The sequence below is a fragment of the Copidosoma floridanum genome, unplaced genomic scaffold (genome assembly GCF_036245765.1).
Source record: "Copidosoma floridanum isolate Cflo_tuat_1 unplaced genomic scaffold, Cflo_Japanese_pri ptg000033l, whole genome shotgun sequence".
Taxonomy (NCBI): domain Eukaryota; kingdom Metazoa; phylum Arthropoda; class Insecta; order Hymenoptera; family Encyrtidae; genus Copidosoma; species Copidosoma floridanum.
Window position 1 is genome coordinate 5,352,655 of NW_028321910.1, and position 21,188 is coordinate 5,373,842.

The 21,188-nt window shown below is 32.4% G+C and overlaps 1 protein-coding gene across 5 annotated transcripts in view; it reads right to left on the reverse strand.

The window, feature by feature from the left end:
* LOC106642392 (E3 ubiquitin-protein ligase RNF13) overlaps positions 1-21,188 on the reverse strand; it is a 241,283-nt gene that overhangs the window by 188,066 nt on the left and 32,029 nt on the right. For 3 of the 5 annotated variants that reach the window (XM_014357167.2, XM_014357166.2, XM_014357168.2), the window contains exons 3-4: positions 15,201-15,396; positions 14,904-15,112 (exon numbers count right to left, since the gene is read on the reverse strand). In XM_014357167.2, the coding sequence (XP_014212653.2) occupies positions 14,904-15,112; positions 15,201-15,396 (405 nt within the window). Of the gene's footprint in view, positions 1-14,903; positions 15,113-15,200; positions 15,397-16,030; positions 16,080-21,188 lie in introns of those variants that run through there. The other 2 variants (XM_014357170.2, XM_089597552.1) reach the window with 2 other exon arrangements.

The window sequence follows — 21,188 nt, forward strand, 5'->3', positions numbered from 1 at the left end:
CCATTTCTAATAAAATCAATCTGTCATATTTATCTCGAAAATGCATTTCAGCTTTTATGTCTCCAAATTTTTCCTATTTAGGTATATTTAATTTTCCGCGCTAGACTACGTCGTACTCGTCCTAAAATTTTTGTTGGTCAATTTTATTTCTAAGACACTCTGCCAATTTATTCGTATTAGGGTAGTAGCTAAAATTTGACTTTTTGCGCTTGTTTCTACAGTTTTATTGCTTTCTGGTTTTTTTAATCCTTTTCTAGTTGCTCTATTTTTTCAAGAGTTTTTAAAAAAGGAATAGAGTTTATAACGTCATCATCTAATACTATAGCAGCATGATAATATAACAGTGTGGCTTGTAGTTCTTTACAAAAGTTTCAGAAAAAAAGAGGATGAGAAAATCATTAGGGATCACATGAAAAATTGTAAGTTTTCCTTGTACAGTTATATACGTTGTTCTTTAAGTTAAAACTGGGTGGGGTGTAATTACAGTAAAATTAATGATTTTACTAGTCTCTTCACATAAATATGGGTGCAACTGCTCTTATTTAATCAGATTTGTGGCGACGCCATTATCGAGCATGGCTGTGATACAACGATTTTTTTCTTCTGAGACTGATAACCTTATGTTTGTAGGCTCGTTGTCTATACCATGTCCTTGGTACGTACCGATATGGATAGTTTCGATTATGTTGCAATATTCATAACCTGACCATTGTTCTCATTGAAACGCTGGGGGCTCACCTCCGTTCGACGTTAGGGGTGAGCCACCTGCGAGTTTAAATAACGTGATGAACAATTGTCTCTAGGCTGTTGATAATTCTGAAAATTTTGTTTCTGATGATTAGAATTGAAATTTTGTTGGTTGTAATGTTGTAATTACTACGATTTTTTTTGGGGTATCTATTATAATTATTTGTCCAGCCTTGATAACCAGATTAGTAATTTCTAGAATTAAAATTCGAATTGTTGTTGTGCTTAATAACTATTAGAATTCTCGTTGTTACATTAATGAAAATCGTTTTGTCCATAGTTATTACTATTTTGTTGATTTCCATGATATGGACTTCTTTTATTGTTCCTAAAATTTCTTTGAAAATTTGGATTATTATTGAATTTTCTATAAGGATTGTGATTCTGATTGTTGATGTGGTGTTCATTAACTTATCCTACTTGAGGCAATGAGAATGGCTGGTCAAGTTATTTATTCTACTGTTAATATGAGTTATTTAAATTATTTCTAAAATCACTGCGAGGTAGTCCTTGGTATCGTGTGTCCGAGATTATACCATTATTCGGCTCCCCAATCTCAATGCATACTCAAAGGCATAGGTTAAGGAAACAGGTTCTTTCGCATCGACCATCTGGCTTAATGCAGGTGCTAGTCCTTTTATAAACATGTCTAGCACCATGTTTCTTATTGGCGTCATCATATGCACGTTGTACGCATTACCCTTATCTTCCATCAAAGCCTTTTCAGCACCACTCAGCAGTAGGTTTACATAATTGTAATATTTGCCTGCTGATTGGCCGTGTCGTTGAGTCTCTCTTATATAAATCTTTTCGATTATCTCTGACCAAACTTTCTCCATTCCTAATATTTTGAATATAGTCCTTGAGCAGAATAGTTTTCTCATCAAATATAGAAATGAATTTGATTGCATGTTATAACGAGAAATTGGTGTGGGACTCCGTCAGTGCTTCAGCAACTGTTACATCGGCATCAGCTGGATGATCGTCTTCGTTGACCATTTTCACCGTTTAATTAATACTTGTGCGTGTTTTTTCCCTTTTATTTATTTTTATACTATACTGTATCTTACTTTTTTTTTTTTTAATCTTTGAAAAAATTTTTTTTCATATTTTTATTTTATTTTGCTTATTCATTCTAGAAAAAAATTTTATTAGGTCCTTGCCATGCATCATAAAAGACACAAGGAATAAAGAAATAATGAGATACACACATATATAAATAAGATCGATAATCATGAATTTAATGTGCTTTACGTAATTAATTATGCATATAGAGAAACAATTTTTTTTTCCTTGATTCGTGTATACAACAAATATATATATGTATTTCCAGTGTAAATACTTGTTTAGTGCATGCACGTATAATAAAATTGCAGTTTTTCTTGTACAGTCAAACGCCTGCCAACGGAACGATAAGTATGCTATGTGTAATGTACAGAAACTAAATCATGAGAGTGCAATCAAGCGCGCATATATGGTACTCTCTGCTTTAAGCTAGGGAAATAGTACACGGCACAGTGATTTTTAACATAACATGTGCGGCTATGTGTTTTAGTTGCTACGCAAGCATCGTCTAGTGCGCGGTTTATAATTTAAGGCTCTTTCTGCAGCAAAGAGAGAGTATCGACCAATAACTTGGCACTTTTACTTTTACTCTATAAAATAGGAGGGAGCACGATATTTCACGCTTGAACACTGTATTAATAATTTTTTTATATTTGTGTGTGTTGTGAGTAATCTTCTACTTATTCATTTATACATTCTTAAGGGCCTTTAAGAAACTCTTTTTTCACAAAAACGATTAATTCATCTAATCGTGTATTTAGTTAAATTTTAAAGTTATTGCATTTCTGCTGAACGTTAATTTCTGAATTGTAAAAATTATTTTTCTCAAGCGTGCATACTACTTCTGTTTTATATTTGTTGTTTTCTGTTACATAAGTGTTTAGTTTATGAGAATTATAGTAATATTGTAATTGGTTACTGACACAATTTAATTTTTTTTCTAGAAAAATTTCCTCAGCTGATAGTTTACATCAGTAAAGTTTTTTGCTACTTCTTTTTTTTTTTTTTATTTTCATCCGTCTACGTTAGATAACTATTAAACTGGTATTATTTGTACTTCAGTTTTTTATTTATATTTATATCTATGTGTACATATATATATATATATATATATATATATATATATATATATATATATATATATATATATGTATATTTATATTATTGACTTACTCACTGTATTATTATGTTTTCGTAAATGGGGAAAAGATCGCTCAAATAAGCAGATCCTTGATTTAGAATGTCCACTATTCAAACAGGACTAAGGAAATGAATCACATTGACTAGCAGATCTGACGTTGGTGAGTTGGTGAGTTGGTAAGGTCTCCATCTGTGTGTGTAGTATAAGAGATCACTAGTTTTCATTTTTTCTACTATTATTTAATACACTATGTTATCTTATTTTTTACTTTTTAATTTTATAACGGTAAACTTTTTTTATTCATTTAATTGTTTATTTATTCATTTACTATTATTAACTTTTTTTTTTTTAATTATAACGAAATACCGCACACATTATGCTCTCCACAAACGCACAGCATATATGCGTCTGCTCACACTGCACTACATGGGGTGTCACACGTCATTCATTAACATGCTTCTTTGAATGGTGTTTATTGTTTCTTTAAAAAATAATAGTAAATAATATCTAATAAGCAAACAAATAGTGAGAGACTTAACCACGCTCTGCTACCATTTTTTGTTAAAAAATAAACCGTAATTATTTAACTTCATCATCCGGTAAAAACTAGATGTTTGTGGATTTGGGTCTCAGGCTCCCTGACGGGCCGCGGGACTAGACGACTGTTGAACTATTTACCAGTTTATAGGAAAGAAGAGAAAGAAAATGTTATGTTTATAAAATGTATACATTTTATTATCCTTATTTTTCTTTTTTCTTCTTAGTCTCTGTCTTTAATCTCACCAATTAACTCGTAACTCCCAGCAATGTGTGACTTCGACTTATGACGTGCAATCAAATTATAATTTTAGCACTTTAACACAGTACAACCCTTCTATATTACTCTTCTTCTGGTATTATTAATTTATTCAATGAGGCACTTCATACAATTTCGTTGTACTTACATTTTCATTGTAATATTACAATTGTAATTATAACAGATTTTTTTAGATGATACTGCTTTTCCTAAATTTACAAAAAAATCATAGAATTTTTATAATGATCTGTAGCATACAAACAATTTTATCATTTTTATACTTAAAGATTATAGCGGTTTTTTTTTATTATTAAAATACTACGGTATTTTGAAACATCTTGTATACCTTAAAAAACTTGCCAAATCATCTGAATTACTAATTGATCGAAATAATTTATTCATTATAAATCTTTTGGCAGTTTTTAATTAAAAAGTTGTTTAACATATCATTTAAAATACTAGAACAATTTTAAAATTATTAAAAAACTGTTCTCTGTTTTGTTCACTGAATTGTTTTTAACGATAAAAATTTGAGCATTCAGTAATCAGCAGTAGACAGACGCTGATAAAAAGTGCAGTTAATCTGTATAGTATAAATGAATGGATTTATAACAGTACTTAAGAAAATAGCATTACTTTACTTGAAAGTCAGAGAATCAATCTCAATTTATTTTATTACTTTTCAGAGAGAAATAATGCTCAGACTCCATAACTAAGTGTCAAAGCCATTTCTTTAAATGTTTTCACTAATTAAAAATTGATTCATAAATCAATATTTTATAATTAAAATAGAAATTGTACATTAAAGTAGTATAACAAGTAGAGCTGCTATATCAAAAAAAATTTCACAACAAAAGGCACAAAATACATGTTAAGGGGGTTCTATGCTAACTGATTAAGAATGGTGTTTTTTGTTCGTAAGTATTTAAAACGATTCTAATGCTTAACCCAAGAAGATGTTTTAAATCCAAGGATTATGATTATTGTTTAGCTTAACAACAATTGACTTATTTGTCACAGTTTAAATATCTCTTTGAAAAGCTTTTATCAGTCACTGTAAAAATCTTTAAACTGTAACATACACTACTAGTGGCCCCTCCATCTCGGCTTCACCCGAAACTCACATGAGACACCGTAGTGTATTGACATATAACGTGAAATGTTTCCAGTTAGAAATTAAACATCTATTCCTGACAATTCTTAGATCAAAAACCTTATTATTTAAAACATATTTGTTCGGTAATCATACACTTCATTTTGTTAAATAATAAACTAAAAAACGTGAAATAATATAATTATGCTTAAAATTACTGTGCGTTCCTTACGCCATAAAATAATCGTTGGCCCTAAACGGTCGTTGATTACAGTTTTTCGCGTAAAATCTACGAAAAGGGGTACTTTTTAATGCTGTCAGTTTAAAACTAACAAAAAATTTATGATAAAAAATTTTTTTCTTTCATCTCATAACTTTATTACCACAGCAATAAACTTCTGGAACTTAATCTCTACATTTTTATCACCAAAAAAATACAAATACAAAGTCTACCGCTTTTAAAATCTAAATGATGTAAGAGATTACTGTGAGCGTTATATTAAGAAGCTGATCTCTTACTTAATAAATTCTTTATTTGTCGATTTTGATGATGCTGCTCTAATCTCGATAAATGTCCTACATCAGTTTCTTGACGCCTAAAATTTTATAAATTACATGCATTTAAAGTTTTTCTTCCAATTCGGCCTTTAGCGACTTTTGCCATATTAAAGACTTTTGTAAGCTCTATAGGCTGTTTTTTGTCAACTTTGTTAAGTTCTAATATATTTGTTGGAAAGGTATTTTGACATACGATGGCCCTAAAAAGGACCGGCGAGATTGATGGTTAAGGAGGGAATGTAAACATTTAAAATGGCCCTGAAACGGGTCAGTGGTAAAATTTTCAGTTATTTCTTATTGTTATTCTTGATGATGGAAAGCTGGCTGCGGGTAGCTTGACTCTTATCCTTGAAGTATCTGTGTACAAAGACCGTACTGGAGGGAGGTACACCGCTTAACAAAGAATATCTCGTCTTCGGGTCGTTCCCCGGATAACCAACCGCTCATCGTTAGACGGGAACATGTGGGTAAGCGCAATGGGGACGCAACGACTAAGAAGGTAGCCGTTGTGGCTGTCCGTGCCCCTCAGAGCTATTTTCCCTGGCTTACATTTGTAGCCAAAAATTTTCTAATTGCACCAGTCGGGGGTTGGTAGGACTGCCACACAACTCTGAAGAGTTGGTGCAGATTGTGCTCTGGCTAGATATGTCTCCTCGCATTATGCCAGAGACGTCATCGGTTGGAATGAATTTTTGAGAACGAAGTTCTTTATGTCGCGTTACTCGGGGGGCTGGAATTTTAAAACCGACAGATTTTTTTTTTTTGAAACGAAATTAGTTTCACCCGAACTCTCTGCCTTTCAAGTTTTCCCCCTTACCCCGTCCCCCTCACCTACTGTTCTCTACACACTGCCCCTCTTTCCACTATGTATGTATATCTGCCAACCGTGCCGTGTTACTCTTCTGCACACCTTTACCCACCATTCCCCTCACACTTCCAAGCAATTAATTTTTTAACAAATTTTAATTTTATTTTCCCACAATAATTTTTATTTCACTTTGAATTTTTTATTTTACAATTCTAAAAAAAAAAAAAAAAAAAAAAAAACATTTTCCAATGAAGAGATTTGAACCCTTGACCTCCTGCACATGAGTCAAGTACCTTACCCACTCTGCTACGAGCGCTGCCGACTGAGAAAATCGGTTTCTTGTACTAATCGTGCGGTTCGTATAATATTCCATTTTTATATGCATTCGCTTATACTACATTTAATTCATGATGAAGTGTGTATTTGTGTTAAAAAAAAAAAAAAAAAAAAAAAAAATTTAATTAGCATAAATATGGTTATCAAGATTAAACATAATAAGGCGCGTTATTACGCATTAAATATTTGTATTTTATGCATTTGATGTATAAAATACCGACCGATTTTTTTTAAACCTGAGGTTTTTTTTGGCATTACAGTAATGCTAATAATTACTGTTATAAATAAATTATTTTATAAATAAATTATTAAAATAAACATATACAATAGATTTTCACAACGTATCAATGGTTTTTAAGATTTTGAATTCGACTCACTAATTATGTTACAATGTCACATAATTATATAAATTAAAAAAAAAAGGGAACGAAAAAAAAAAAATAAATATGAAAATAAGAAAGAAATTAAATAAAGGAAATACAAAAAAATGAAAAAAAATGTAATAAAATGAAATATGAAAAAAAATAAGACAAGAAATGGAAAAAAAAATAAAACAAGAAATAAAGAAAAAAATGAAAAAAAATGTAATAAAATAAAATATGAACAAATAAAAAAAAAACAAGAAATAAAAAAAAAAATAAAACAAGAAATAAAGAAAAAAAAACAACAAACCAGGGGGGATAAATGGGTCATGGGACCCACGGTAAGAACGAAGTTCTTTAAACATGAGATGAGTATAGACACAATTTCTCAGGTAACAAGGGGGTCGCCAGACCCACGGGAAGAACGAAGCTCTGTAAACGTTAGTACTGCATTCATGTTGTTTACTAAAACAAACACTTGAAAAACGAATAAAAAAAATAAAAATAAAAAAATAGTTTACTACTCACGATGCTTGAACTTCGTGAGTACTGTATTTATGCACGACGTTCTCACGAAGTTCAACCATCGTGAGTAGAAAACTACTTTTTTTTTTTTTTTTTTTTTTTATTCGTTTTTCAAGTGTTTGTTTTAGTAAACAACATGAATGCAGTACTAACGTTTACAGAGCTTCGTTCTTCCCGTGGGTCTGGCGACCCCCTTGTTACCTGGGAAATTGTGTCTATACTCATCTCATGTTTAAAGAACTTCGTTTTTACCGTGGGTCCCATGACCGATTTATCCCCCCTGGTTTGTTGTTTTTTTTTTCTTTTTTTTGATCGCACTCATCAAGATTCCGGGTGAATGGAAACCTAGGTCCCTTCCCCCTTACAGAAGAGTGTCGTCCGTAACCGGGATATCCAGCTGCAAGACTATCATCAGCATTCTCTATGCCGCTCGTTGAACTGCTGAAGCACGACTGCAACACTATCAAGACGCTCTGGCGTATTATAACCACACTTTTTTAATTCTGTTGCAGGTAGCCTCGATTTTATGTTGACGCCACCTAGCGGATTTTACTGAACTAAAGTTAAAAGCTGGCGTATTTTTGCAAAACTTTGAGCTCATTTGTTGCTATTGTTATTCAATTTTTTAAGATAAAAACTATACTAAAACCATGTAGGAAGTATCATGAATCAGTGTGCAAAATTTCAGCAAAATCGGTTGAGTAGTGCTCGCGGTAAGCGATTACAACGATTTTAGCGACTTAGCTTTATGTATTAGTAAGATTCATAATAATAACAAAAGCTATGATGATTTTTGTATTAATATACAATATGTTGCCAATATAGTTACCACAAGGTTTAAATTAGAAATATAAAAACAAGCTAAAAAATATTAAACATTTGTAAATAATAAACATATATCATTGGATGTACGTTGTAATTTGCTGGTACAAACTTTATTAATATAATTGAAACAAAAAAAAATTATTTAGGGCCTTCGGCTGTTTTTCCTCGTAAACTGGATGTTTTAAATTTTTTGAAAGTATTAAAATACATAAATTGTATCCATACTTATCCTTAAAAACCATTTGTTTGGTATTACGAAATTATGGAATACCAGCGCAAACTAAAACTATTAACGTAAAAAACTGTTTAATAGACTCAGTATTAAAAATGTATCTATTTTGACATACCTAACAAAAAAGCGTAGATAAATTAAATATTGATAAATTAAAACGAAAGTTATAATAAATAATAAATACATAATGATGGATTACGAAAAAAAAAAGTCTGTTGGCCAAAAAAATCTGACGGCCATGAAATCGAACCCAAGATTACAAAACTATTCCATCAGTGACATAAGCCATAGCTATCTCAGCTATCCAAACTTCGGACTATTTAAGGTGATTATAGACGTACTGTCAACCTCAAAAAACAGTCAAAGCTGAATATTGTTTTAACGCACTATCTTTGATACATCATATTACAAAAAATCTAAGGTACAGAAAGAATAAGAAATAAATGCCTTGAAATCAAAAGTCTCCGCTCACAATTGTAAGCATTGAGTTGTACGATTTAATTTTCAAAAATCATGTGACTAGCCTCTTTTAAACTTTTGTATGTTATCGAGAAATGTAAAATGAAAGAATTGGCTTACATTTTCTTAACATTAGACGTGTCGAAGCCTTTTTTTTCCATATTCCCCTTAATCTCTAAGATCTCATTTAAGTATAGCGAAAAAGACTCGTCGCACCCATCGCTTGTTTGCGTTATGCTGTATGTGATCATAGCTATATAGCTGTAGTCTCCATTTTCACTCCTCTCTTTATAGACGCACATTTATTTTTTACCTCCTCCACGCGTCTCTAAAGTATGCGCCTACATGCCCATTTCCACGCGAATCCGTAGGCATATGCTCGGCATACTCCAGCAAAGGGCAGGTCAGTATAATACTTTCTGAAGTTTGTTGGTAAGGAAATATGATGAAAGTTATTATTTTTTTAGTTTTTTAATTCCAAACAAAAGTTATTTAGGCTTTTTTCAATTTTGTCATGAATATCATATTCTTACAAAAAATAAATGTTTTCGTGTTTAATAAAATAATTCAAAGAAAAAATAATTAAAAACTAAATAAAATTTTAAAATAGAAATCTAGATGTATAAACATCTGTAAAGAAATTCAAAACTTATCTCTTTATAAAACTCTGCTCTAACACATCAAGATTTTTTTATTAGGTTTCAAGTTCTAAAGTATTGTTCAGAAGCTAAAAAATTTTATGAGTTATTACACTTCCTTGACCTTGTTCAAGGATATTACTTTGTAGCATTATTTAACTTTATGTTTAAGTATAAAAAAAAAATATATATATAAAATATTAATTCCCAAAAAATGTATGAAACGAATCATATAATCTACTAAACAATCTATAAGTTGGTGCGATCCATGTTTGCTAAAAACACCCAAAAGAATTACTACTAGCACGTTTCTCTAATCAATTTAGTATATATTAACTATTTTACATAATATCACAATATTAGAGTGCTGATTCTGCAGACAAAAAAGTTCAGCGTGTATATAATTTATGTTGGAGTCGCCTTCAAGGCTGCAAGCTACTGGTCTCGTTTACGTTCTGCTGCTGTCAAACAGAAATTTATTAGCTTGTTTATTACTATGCATGTGGTAGTAGTAGGCTGATTTTCTCGATCGCTCATCAAAACAAAACAATGTACTACATGCACTAACCGACTTTCTCCTTCATTAACAGCTGTAAGCTTGAGGGGGTCTGTAGGTAGAATATTTCAAGGTTAAGGTTAGATTTTGTTTTTTATTATGTCGATAAATACGTATAATCAAACTGGACACGGGCGGGAGCGTGGTTCTGTAAAAGTTTCGCATTCTGAGCCGTGCAAAAAACTAGGGGGCTTTAATCCTGATTGACTACGTGACGAAAAATTTCAAGGTTGTTTTGAGTCAACTGATGTTGACGGTAAAGTGAAGTGCTCATCATGTAAAATACTGATTAGTGCAAGCATTAAAAATGATGTCAATAAACACCCAATGCACAATATCACGTCAAAACAATGTTGACGTTTATCCTACTGACGGTGACATCGCTATCTAACAAAGAACTTTTCCAACAATCTGAGTTGACTTTAAGTCTTTTTTGCTCAGCGTAACATAAGTGTTTATGTTGTCAATGACTTGCTCCCTTTAATTAAAAAATTATCTTGAAATCCGGAGACTACGCAATCAATGACCATCGAAAGTACAAAATGCTCGGGATTTATGGTCAATGTTTTAGTTCGTGAAATTGAAATGAACGTCGTCGAAAAATTTCAAAAAGTTTCTTTTTCTTTGTTAATAAATGAAAGCACAGATCGTAGTAATAAAAAACTTTTGTGCGTTGCCGTGCAATATTTTGATTTTGGAAATCATAAAATTGTTAGACATTATTTAACTTTCGTGGAATTAGACGTGGCTTTGGCTTCTGCTAAAAAAATCTTTGAGTCGTTTAAAATTAAATGTGAAAAATTTGACACCGTGAGTAATGTTGTCAGTTTAGCTAGTAACAATGCTAACGTGATAATAGGATGTTTAAATTTTTTTGCAAGTAATTTACGAAAAGTTTTCTCTAATTTTATTATAATAAATTGCATTTGCCATTTATGTGCTCTCGTCGCGAAGCATAGTTTTACATATATTCCATCAGAAGTAGAATCTTTTATACAAAGAATAGCATTTTATTTGTCAAAAAGCCCCAAACGAAGCACGATTTTTAAAGAATTATAGGGAGATACTGGTGTCAAATGAGACACTGAAATTACGCAGAACTAGATAGCTTGAAATGTTCGAGGGTACGAAACGAATTTTAGAAAATTGGAATGAATAGAAAACAATACTATCGTATAGTATAGCTCTTCCTTTCAAATTTCCGTGTCCAACACGAGATATGATTATTAATCTCTGAGTTATGAAAGTTTTAATGCAAGTCCCTTTTCATGTACTGACCTGTCAACTGGATAAAAAGTGTGTCCTAAATTTTATAAGTCTAAATAAATCTTTTATGGGTGCCAACTTGAAGCTTAGTTAATACGATTCTTTCAATATCGGACTTCTTTCTAAAATTCAGAATGGCGGACTTATTTAGTAGCTGCAGATGGTTGAAATCACTCTAATTTAGCTGTTCTACTTGATTTTAAATAATTTTAGACGTCAAAAAATTACAATTTAAGCCTAATTTTACGTATTTTTGATCAATGATTAGGAATCTATATTTATTTTCTATCAAGAACATCACTGACTTGTTCTAACCTCAAAGAACTTTAAAAAAAATAGTTTGACATATTCTCTGATGGTTTTGGATCTCGAAAAATTAAAAAAAATTTTTTATTCGTATTGATACAAGATTTTTAGGACGGCTACTTGTTCTACTTAAGGTAATGAATGAAAACTTAATGTAGTAGCACTCACCTGGGTTATAAACATATGCCGATTTTGGAATTCTGTATCTATCATGATTTTATTAGCGTGGTGGCTTATTTTACAGGACAATACATAAAAAGGCACTTGCATTGAAACTTTTATAAATCAGAGATAAATAATCGGATCTAGAACTTTAAAGACGGAAATTGTAGAAAGAGAGCTATACTATACAAAAAAATTGTGCGAGAGACACAACAAAAATTCGAGATACGGCATAACCTCAAAAATAAGTCAAAATGGCTATTTTTAAACATTGAGATTAGAATAACTCAAAATCCTGACGTGATAGGCGAATTCTGATGACAGATTCGGTTTCAGTGCTAATTGCTTTGGAGACAGCTATTTACGTATAATCATCAAAATCTTGCAGGTCTGAGGAATCGATAGTCATCCTGTTTAGTCTACCCAAAGCAAACGCCGTAGCTTACTCGTACCTGTAATGTACAAGAAATCATATTTAAGCTGCAAGAAGTGGGCTTAGGTTAAAGTATAGGTAGAAAGAGCCGCTCGGGCTTTTTATTTAATCCTAAAATATTACTCGAATCCCCTTGTTTTGGAGTTATCATCCAGGTGGTAACAGAATTGGTCACAAAAACAGACGCATTACGGTATTTTGCAGTTATTTCTAGATGACAAAATTTTTTTTTCTTTTTCTAATTTGTAATTCCATGTGTTTTTCCATACGGAATTACATATGGCATCACCAAGCTAAGACTCCATATGTAATGACATACGTAAAACCGTATGTAATACCACACGGCTTTCCTGAAGGTGTTACAGAAGTAATACCACATAGATTTCCGTCACCTTTTTCAAGTGGGAATACTGCCAGGGCAATTCCTATTTACGACCATCAGATGAGATCTCACCCACGATCTCAGGTAACTATAAAAACTAAAAATTATCTCTAGTTACACTAACTAACGAACTATAAAAAGTAAAAACTATCTCATGTCAAAAACTTACCTGAGATTTCAGATAGATTTCTTAAGAAGTATTTTTAATCTAAAAAATTACCATTTTGATGGTACATCGAACATCACATTTTTAATAGTGTTTCGTATTTTTTTTTTTTTAATGAAACAAATTTTTCCAGACTCTTAGATAAAATCTCAAGCAAAATCTCTTTCTTTCTTTCTTTGTCTTTTGTTGGCCTTGTGCCTTTTATTGTGACAAAGATGTGTCATATTAAATCTGTTTTCATGAGTATTTTAAATATGTATACTCAAGAACAAATGATTAGAAGCACTGTTGAGTCTTATACTGCTCCAAGAGCATAATATACATTACACCTCAGATCCAGGCACTGTTTCCTTTACTCTCAGATAGCATATAAGAATTACACCATACTGACTGCTATAGAAAATTGGCCTCCACGTCGTTTGAATTTAAAATAATTATCATGAATCTATTGCACGTGATGCATTCTGCAAAAAACACCATTACAAATTTTTGTGTGTGCTACTATTTGAAAGTTATAAATAAAAATAACTTGGGGCGGTCCCCAAAATTCAATGATTTGTTTCTTTTTATCAATTTCTCAAGTCGATGATTAAAGGATTGTGCACCCTCAAATGAATTAACCGTATTAAAGCCAGGTGAGGCCAAAAATTTTAATTACATTATTAATTAAAACCTGCTTGCTGCCACTGTGTATGCGTAAATCTAGAATCTATCCGTTCTATTTGTTTTATATATTTCTAGTTCTCTTTTATTATATATAGGTATAATGTATATTTCTATCGGTTCCATGTTTGCGTTCATGCAGCTTCTACTGGCAATGGCATTATTGGCCCTTTGTAAAACCCGTGGTGACACCTATAAAATGCGACACTTGCCGTATTTAATTGGAAAGCTTCAAGGTAATTAATAGTAACAAAAATAAAAAGCATTCGCTAGACAACTTTTTTAAATAATGTACATAAATAAATTCTAAATAGTAAAACACGATAAAGTTACGAGTTTTGGACACTGCCAGTAATGTATAAGGATAGTTATACTCGGCCATACTATCTTTGCACTATAAACCATCACTCACGCTCATGTCGTTTCACCTAGCTCCTTTTTTCAGCTACTTTAGGCTTATAGAATTGTTTGAGGCTTCAACTCAGTTAACGTCTACGTTAAAGTGTAACGTCTGATGCAGTATACCTAGACCGACTCTACTCCAAGCTGAAGCCTCAAACAAATCCATAAGTTAGTTTCCCTAAATTAGTTGTTCCTCTTAAGACTCTAATGGAAGTGCAGTCCTATGTTTATTCAAGCTAATTCTCGGGGAGACTCATAGAGATCGCAAATCTCCGAAAATTTATCATTTCCATGATTTTATAATTTTTTTCTCATTTATACAATATAGTTCTATTATGCATAAAAAATTAATGTAACTTCTAATATAAAATATATTTAAACGCTTGTATAAAAAAAATTCATGGATAAAAGCTTAATTAATTTGTAAATAAATCTTCATACCACCACTTCACATGGCCATTCTACAATCGCACTTTCCTTTTAATATGCAGGGGCAGCCGGGCAGCGTATTTATAAAACAGGCCCTGTAATGACTTAGGCACAGAATTGTACATCTTAATACACTGGAAAAAATGGGAAGTGCAAAAAAGGAGGTGCTGTTAGCCTGATGTTTTCATAAAGGTATAGTACAAATGTCAAACAAACTTTAATTTAAATATTTTACCCATTTTTCACTAATAAAAACAATTAGAATAAGTGTTATCAACTACTAAAAAAAAAAAAAATTCAGGAACCCATTTATTCGAAAAACTTTGTGTTTTGTAAAATGAAACCATAAACTTTAATCTCTAACAAATGTTTATTAATCAACTATCTACGGTAGTTTATTTAAGCTATTTTCTAGACGTATTTAAAAAATGGTTAGAAAGACTTGTTTTTATATTTGAGTATGCAGAAACTGGGTCCTTTACTCTCATAAAAAATATTTGACCCAAAAAATAAAAGAAATAATAGTCTCCTCTTAAAATAAAATTTTTCTTACCATAAAAGTAACCATGACTAGGAAACAAATGCCAACGACAACGGCGAATGGTAACAGCAGATGAGTATTGATATTGACTGGCAAATCGTTAATTATAACAAAGTAATCGTCTTGATACGAATAAACATTTTTAAGTACTGAACCAGTAAACTCACTTACAAAAACTGATGGAATTGTTATGTTAGTTGAATATTTCGCAGACATTGGTTCTGAAAATATTTTTTTCAAATGTACCACTGGAGTTATGTGATTGAAAAAATCACGTTTAATTGAAAATTGAGTAGGTATTGGTATTACCTAGGTCATTGCTATTAACATTATGAACAATTGCAGAAGTATAACCAGCCTTTTGTGCATTTCTTATTTTCTGTTCAAAACTGCAATTTAAACGAGCAATTAAAACTATCCAATCGTATCCATCATAGTCTGGATTATTTGGTGGACCTTTTATGACCTGACATGCTGTAGAGGGTTCCGCATACACGATTAGACCCTGAAAAACAATTTTAATGAGTTTTTGAAGATTTTTATAGGAACATGTAAGCCGACCAAAATAGCATACGCGAATACCCCACTTGGGATCGGGGACTCGGCCTTTATTTTCCGTACATAATTTGTAAGAACTTTCTGTTTTCGCGAAATTAGAAAAACTACATCAGGTACGAAACATTAAAATTTGGTGTCTGCTATAATCGTGCACCACATTTTATGATTATGGTTTTAGGGAGAGGGGTTAGTGCACGCTAATGTTTACGCGTACAAGAAAAAGTATACGCTAGGGATTGTGCGTACGTGAAAAACAGCAGCCTCCTTAAGTGTTCACGTATGCGAAAATACTTTATATATACGCTTCGATTGTACTTGAGGATACCCATACATCACAAAATCCTATTTATATAACAATAATATTTATAAGAAGAGAAAAAAAGTAGAAAGAAAATAATACTGATAATCCCTCAGGGTATGCAAGACCTTCACGAAGATGACACGGTCATAGCATGCATCACGTAAGGAGGCTCTAAACCAAAACGTATACCACCCCGTTGTGTATAAGAGTAACCAAAGGTCACAACAATCCCTTCAGAGCATTCACTACACTCACACCACACTGATATGGATTTACTCACAGAATATCCCCTAGGGCAGGCTGCGTGCATCATACCTTCGCAGCGCGGGGGTTCTGGCAGACCGGTCAAGCCAGACGATGAAACCTGAGTCATTCCAGGTAACCGCATCTGATAGGGTTGTACATCTTGCTTATAAAGACGTGGTAGGTTCAGTAAAACCAGTTCACATTGTAATACTGTTTCTGCATCTACAAGTGAAAAAGGGCGCCGACGCAGAATTGACAATTCTCGCTCTTGTACGTCTACTTTGTTCCTCGTACATTTTGGGTTTCTTCTGCTGAAGAAGGGAGATTCACGCAGGAGTTCTCTCGTTCTACGGAGAGAACTATGAATTTAACACCAGCAAATAACTTCAATTATTCATTTATTTCATCACTTTAAACTTATATACAGTATCCCTCCTAAGCTGTACAAGATACACTTCACTTCTTATTTTATACGTCGCTTATACTACACTGCAGCGACTCCGAACGAGCCGTGAGGGAACGTCCCCCTCATCCTGCTCGTCCTGGATCAGAAGGGTTTTCTGCTTGTCCTAGTCCTACGATAAGATACACATACTTATACTCTGTCCACAATCCCACGATACTATACACTACTGATTCTCTCTCTCTCTCTCACTTTGTCTACTCTTTCATGCTCACTCTTGCTCTCTGTACTCAAGATTTCTCTCTCTCTCTGCTCTACTCAAAAAAGTTACTCTCTCCCTTTCACTATGTACCTCGTCCTCGACTTGACTCTCGTCATCCTAATCCATCAATCTCTTTCTTTTTTTCTCTTCTATCTACCCTCACATACAAGGCGAAACGCATAAATAATGGCAGCACTCCCAAGCATGTACTTCGCGGTCTCTTGTACACCTCGTCTCGTCTACGCACACACTACCTCTCACTCTCTCTATCGCTCTCACTATCTACCATACTATATGTATATATATAGCCTCACCTCCTGGTCAAACGTCCACGAGTCCAACCCAGAGCAAGGTCATTAATGAGCTCTCGCTTGGGCCATGGCCGCCACCGCTGCTGCTGCCACGTATCTCCCCTTGCAGTCCTTCTCGACATAGAAGCTGATACAGTGTCAATAAGGCTAAAACAAATTTGAGCACGGAAAATACTTAATTTTTACATAAAGTAGCTTCGAAATGTATGTTAATACAGTACGTTTTGCTGATTTATTTTTTTTTTACAATGCTTTCATGAGTAAAGGTATTTATTTAATAACTGGATGTGCAGGTTTCTTCACTTACTGGGACGCTGTCTAGATGGTACGCTCCAGAAAGTTAAACGTATCTTCACGTTTAGACACTTAACTGGGTGTCCAATTGTCTACTTAATGGAGACGCTGTGTAAGTAGTGCGCTTCAGAAAGTTAAATATATTTGAACTTAGTTCAATAAAATCTTACATCATGCATAGCCAACAAGTTCCTATACAATTTATTGTTCGTATTAAATAATAAAGTAAAGAAAGTAGATATCTTAAGCTGATAAGTTCTTCTAAAATTTATTTTTCATATTGAAGACTATATTGCACTGCTGTAATAATATGTGATCTGCTCTAAAAAAAAATTTCATAACAATAACATTTTAGAAGTAAATGTTGTATTTATAATATAGTTTGCTCATACGATCGAAAAATATAAATTCTACATTTGTAAGCTTTTTTCTTTAACAACTGCTACAACTAGAACCATTTTCAAATATTGTAGGTGTAGGAGAAGCATATTATGTTAAAGCTACATATACGTACATAACTTAAATGAACTAGTACCCACAGGATTTATAAAATTGCTACGAGAATCGTTACATAAAAATCCAACAAAATTGTTTACGAAAAAAAATTTTATGCTCACTCTTTAATCAGGGGAGACGGTTTAATCCACATAGACTTTTCTGGTAATTGATTGTTTATCGATTTTTGAACCCATATTTTTCAATTCAGCCACATAAAATCCTTGCAATCGTGAGCACTGTCAGCTTTTTCAGCAAAAATATCGAGATAGATCTGAAATAAATTTGCAACATAAGATTACAGTAAGCTGTTGAGCAGACAAAGGAGGACTTGCATTGTTTTGACAAAACTTCAACTGCTAATCAAAGATGTGGCGGAAGCAACAACAATAACAAATACAAAAACAGCAATGCTGCTTAAAGCGGGTGTTAAAGTGGCACTGAATCAATATTTTAAGCTCGAGGATAAATGCTAACCGACAAAAAAGAAGATAAATTACCTTCTGGAACAAGCTCATGATAAATAATCGTAGGAAAAAGACGTACAGACCAAAGGAGACCATGGATTCACCAACTTAGAACATTTTAGTTAAATTCACGGAAAGGCAAAGTTTTGCTGAAATCCTCAAAAAGATTAGGTTGAATTTCAAGCCAAAAAGGGCTAAAATCAGTCAAAGGGGTTACTATGACCAAGAAGGGACATCTTTTTTTTAAGGCCAGAGGATTAAGGATGGAGAGGCCTTGGTCAGCAGCCTAGTGAAGGCCGTAGAAGAGCTAAGATTACTTTTAAACATTTATAGCAGTCTTTAGTTACGTATACTTCCAAGACTTTAATTTTATAGTTTTGTCTAAAAAAATTTCAAAAAGTTTTTTTTTTATAAATGCCTTGCACGTTTTTTTTGTGGAAAAGGATCCTTCCAAAATATTTGCAACCATATATTATCCAAAGCTAATTTACTAGTGAGAAACGGGTACTCCAAACTCTTTTACATTATATATTACGCCTGCTAAAAATTTCTTTATTTCATTTTCATCTAGAAAACTCATCGTGAATTACAATTAATGTAGTAGTTGACCCAAAGTCACGCATACGCAATAGACCTCACAACGACAGAAAAATCTTCCATGTGTGTACGTATTTATTTTTTGTTCTGCTTCTGTATACATATATCAGCTCTGCTGAGCTGTCTGCATTGAATGAAAATTTCAACGTTTTAATCAAGATTTTTAAAAAACCATACTGCTGAGAATATGCATTTTTAAGTATTGGATGCATTATATTGTTTTGCGTTCGTCTAAACAATCAATGTTTACGTTGCTCTTTAAATGAACTTATCTATGACAGGCATGCTAAAACTATGAACTTTGAAAGGCAATATTTTCTCTTTGGCATCGCTGGGCTTTTTGAAAATTTTTACAGTCGAAAAAATATAGCCAAAGTTTAAAATTTCAAGAAATTTTTCATTTCATCAACTACTGCCTTGAATATTGTACATAATTTTGATTTTTATTCTTGAAAGAAAATTGATTTATTTTATCAGAAAAATAACTATTATTTACAAATTAAAAAGTACGATCAAATCAACTACAAAAATAAATGAGCAACAAATGTCTGTTCTCAAAATATGTACTTTAAAAGAAATAGTTCGAATCATAAAATTAAAATTCAATTAATGTATCCAAATAGCATTTAATTAATTTTAAAGACTCTTACCTTGTAAAACTGCTTAATTTTCGGTGTTGGCATGCTCATATGTTTCATAAGACATCGAAAGTCATGCAGATTTTATCACAGCTTATCGTGATAAGTTAGCACCATTTTGGGTTTATCACCATTATCAGATACAACTTCGTATAGTGTTTAAAACAAATGAAAGAAAAAACAGATAATAAAGCTTATCAGACGATTTCAGAAAATGACAAAACCAATCTACCGGGAGTAAATAAAAATAATACTAATCTATTTCATGAAATAACTGAGCTAGTGTTACTGCCTTAAAAATTATAATGCTAGAGCTTCAAAAGAAGAAGCCCACGATGCTCTATAGATGTACTACATGCACAGCTAGTAGAGGTGAAAATCCAAGCCTTCTTGATTCTGTCAAGTCGCTTCAGAAGGTGGTTGAAGGAGCCAGTGAAGTAGTTAAGTTCATAAGAAAGGTACAAGCTGATGTTATTGATATGAAAAAGGATATAAGCAAAAATCAAGTGTAGACACACATTCTCGATACTTCAAAGAATGAATTATGTCCACAATTAGCAAAATTGATTGAGGATTCCAAAATAAAAGTGAAAAATCAGATGTTGGATTGATAAGGTGTAATCTGATTTTTCCCTTTTCTTCTTCATACTTCTATGAATCTCGCCGAAACCAAGCAATATTTTTTCCTTGTAGATTCATGAATGTGCGTCTACCGTTTTTATGACATCTAAATATTTCACATTAATTGATTATTGTAAACTAAATAAAATATCTGTTGATCAATGGAGTAGACAGCTCATTTATGCAAAGTTATATCTCATGCCTTATGCTGTTACGTATTGTTATTTGTGTCAGTAATTTACTCTACATAATTTTTGGAAAAAAAAGGGTAGACGCACATTCTTTTATCTACAAGGAATAAATATATAGCTTGATTTTGGCGAGATATATTGAAATGTAATAAGAAAAGTGAAAAATCAGATGGCATCTTATTGGTCTAACATCTGATTTTTCAGTTTTTGCTTTGAATTCTTGAATTCTCAATCAATCTTGACAAGTGTGATCCTGTTTTATTCTTTAAAGTGTCGAAAATGTACGTCTACTGTTTTTTCGAGAAAATAGCTAGCTGTTAAATAAATAACGTTATAAAGCTGTACAAACAAAGTAACCTTATCAGTAAGGTAGAAAATTTTAACTATCTCCGGACTGTCCTTAGTTACCGACTCAACTGAGTGCCAACAATGTATGCAGAATTGGTAAGCCTTCAAGTACAAAAATGAAGCCAATTGTGGTTAACATAAAAACTAGATCAGATGTAAATTCTGTTCTTGGTAGATGGAAAGGCTTGCCTGGTGTCATATTAACTACCATGAATCTGACTCTTGCTCAGGACTGAGGCTGCGAAATTTAATTAATCATCTGCTGAGAAAAATAAAAGAGCAAGCTAATCGGGGGTACACCAATACTTGTAACAGTTAATCGATATTAAAAAGACCAAAACTGAGACTCCTATAGCTAAAAATTTTTGAAAAACTTAATAGTCATATAATAATATAATACTAAAATGTAAATTGTCTTCGCACTAAATTTCCAGCTCTCCAGAACAAAGTTAAACTAATAGTCCCTATACCTGATATTGTTATTACTAAGACTTGTCTCAATAAAGAAATTAAGGATAATGAATTGGAACTTAATAATTAAGTAAGTAAGTGTTTATTAAGCCAA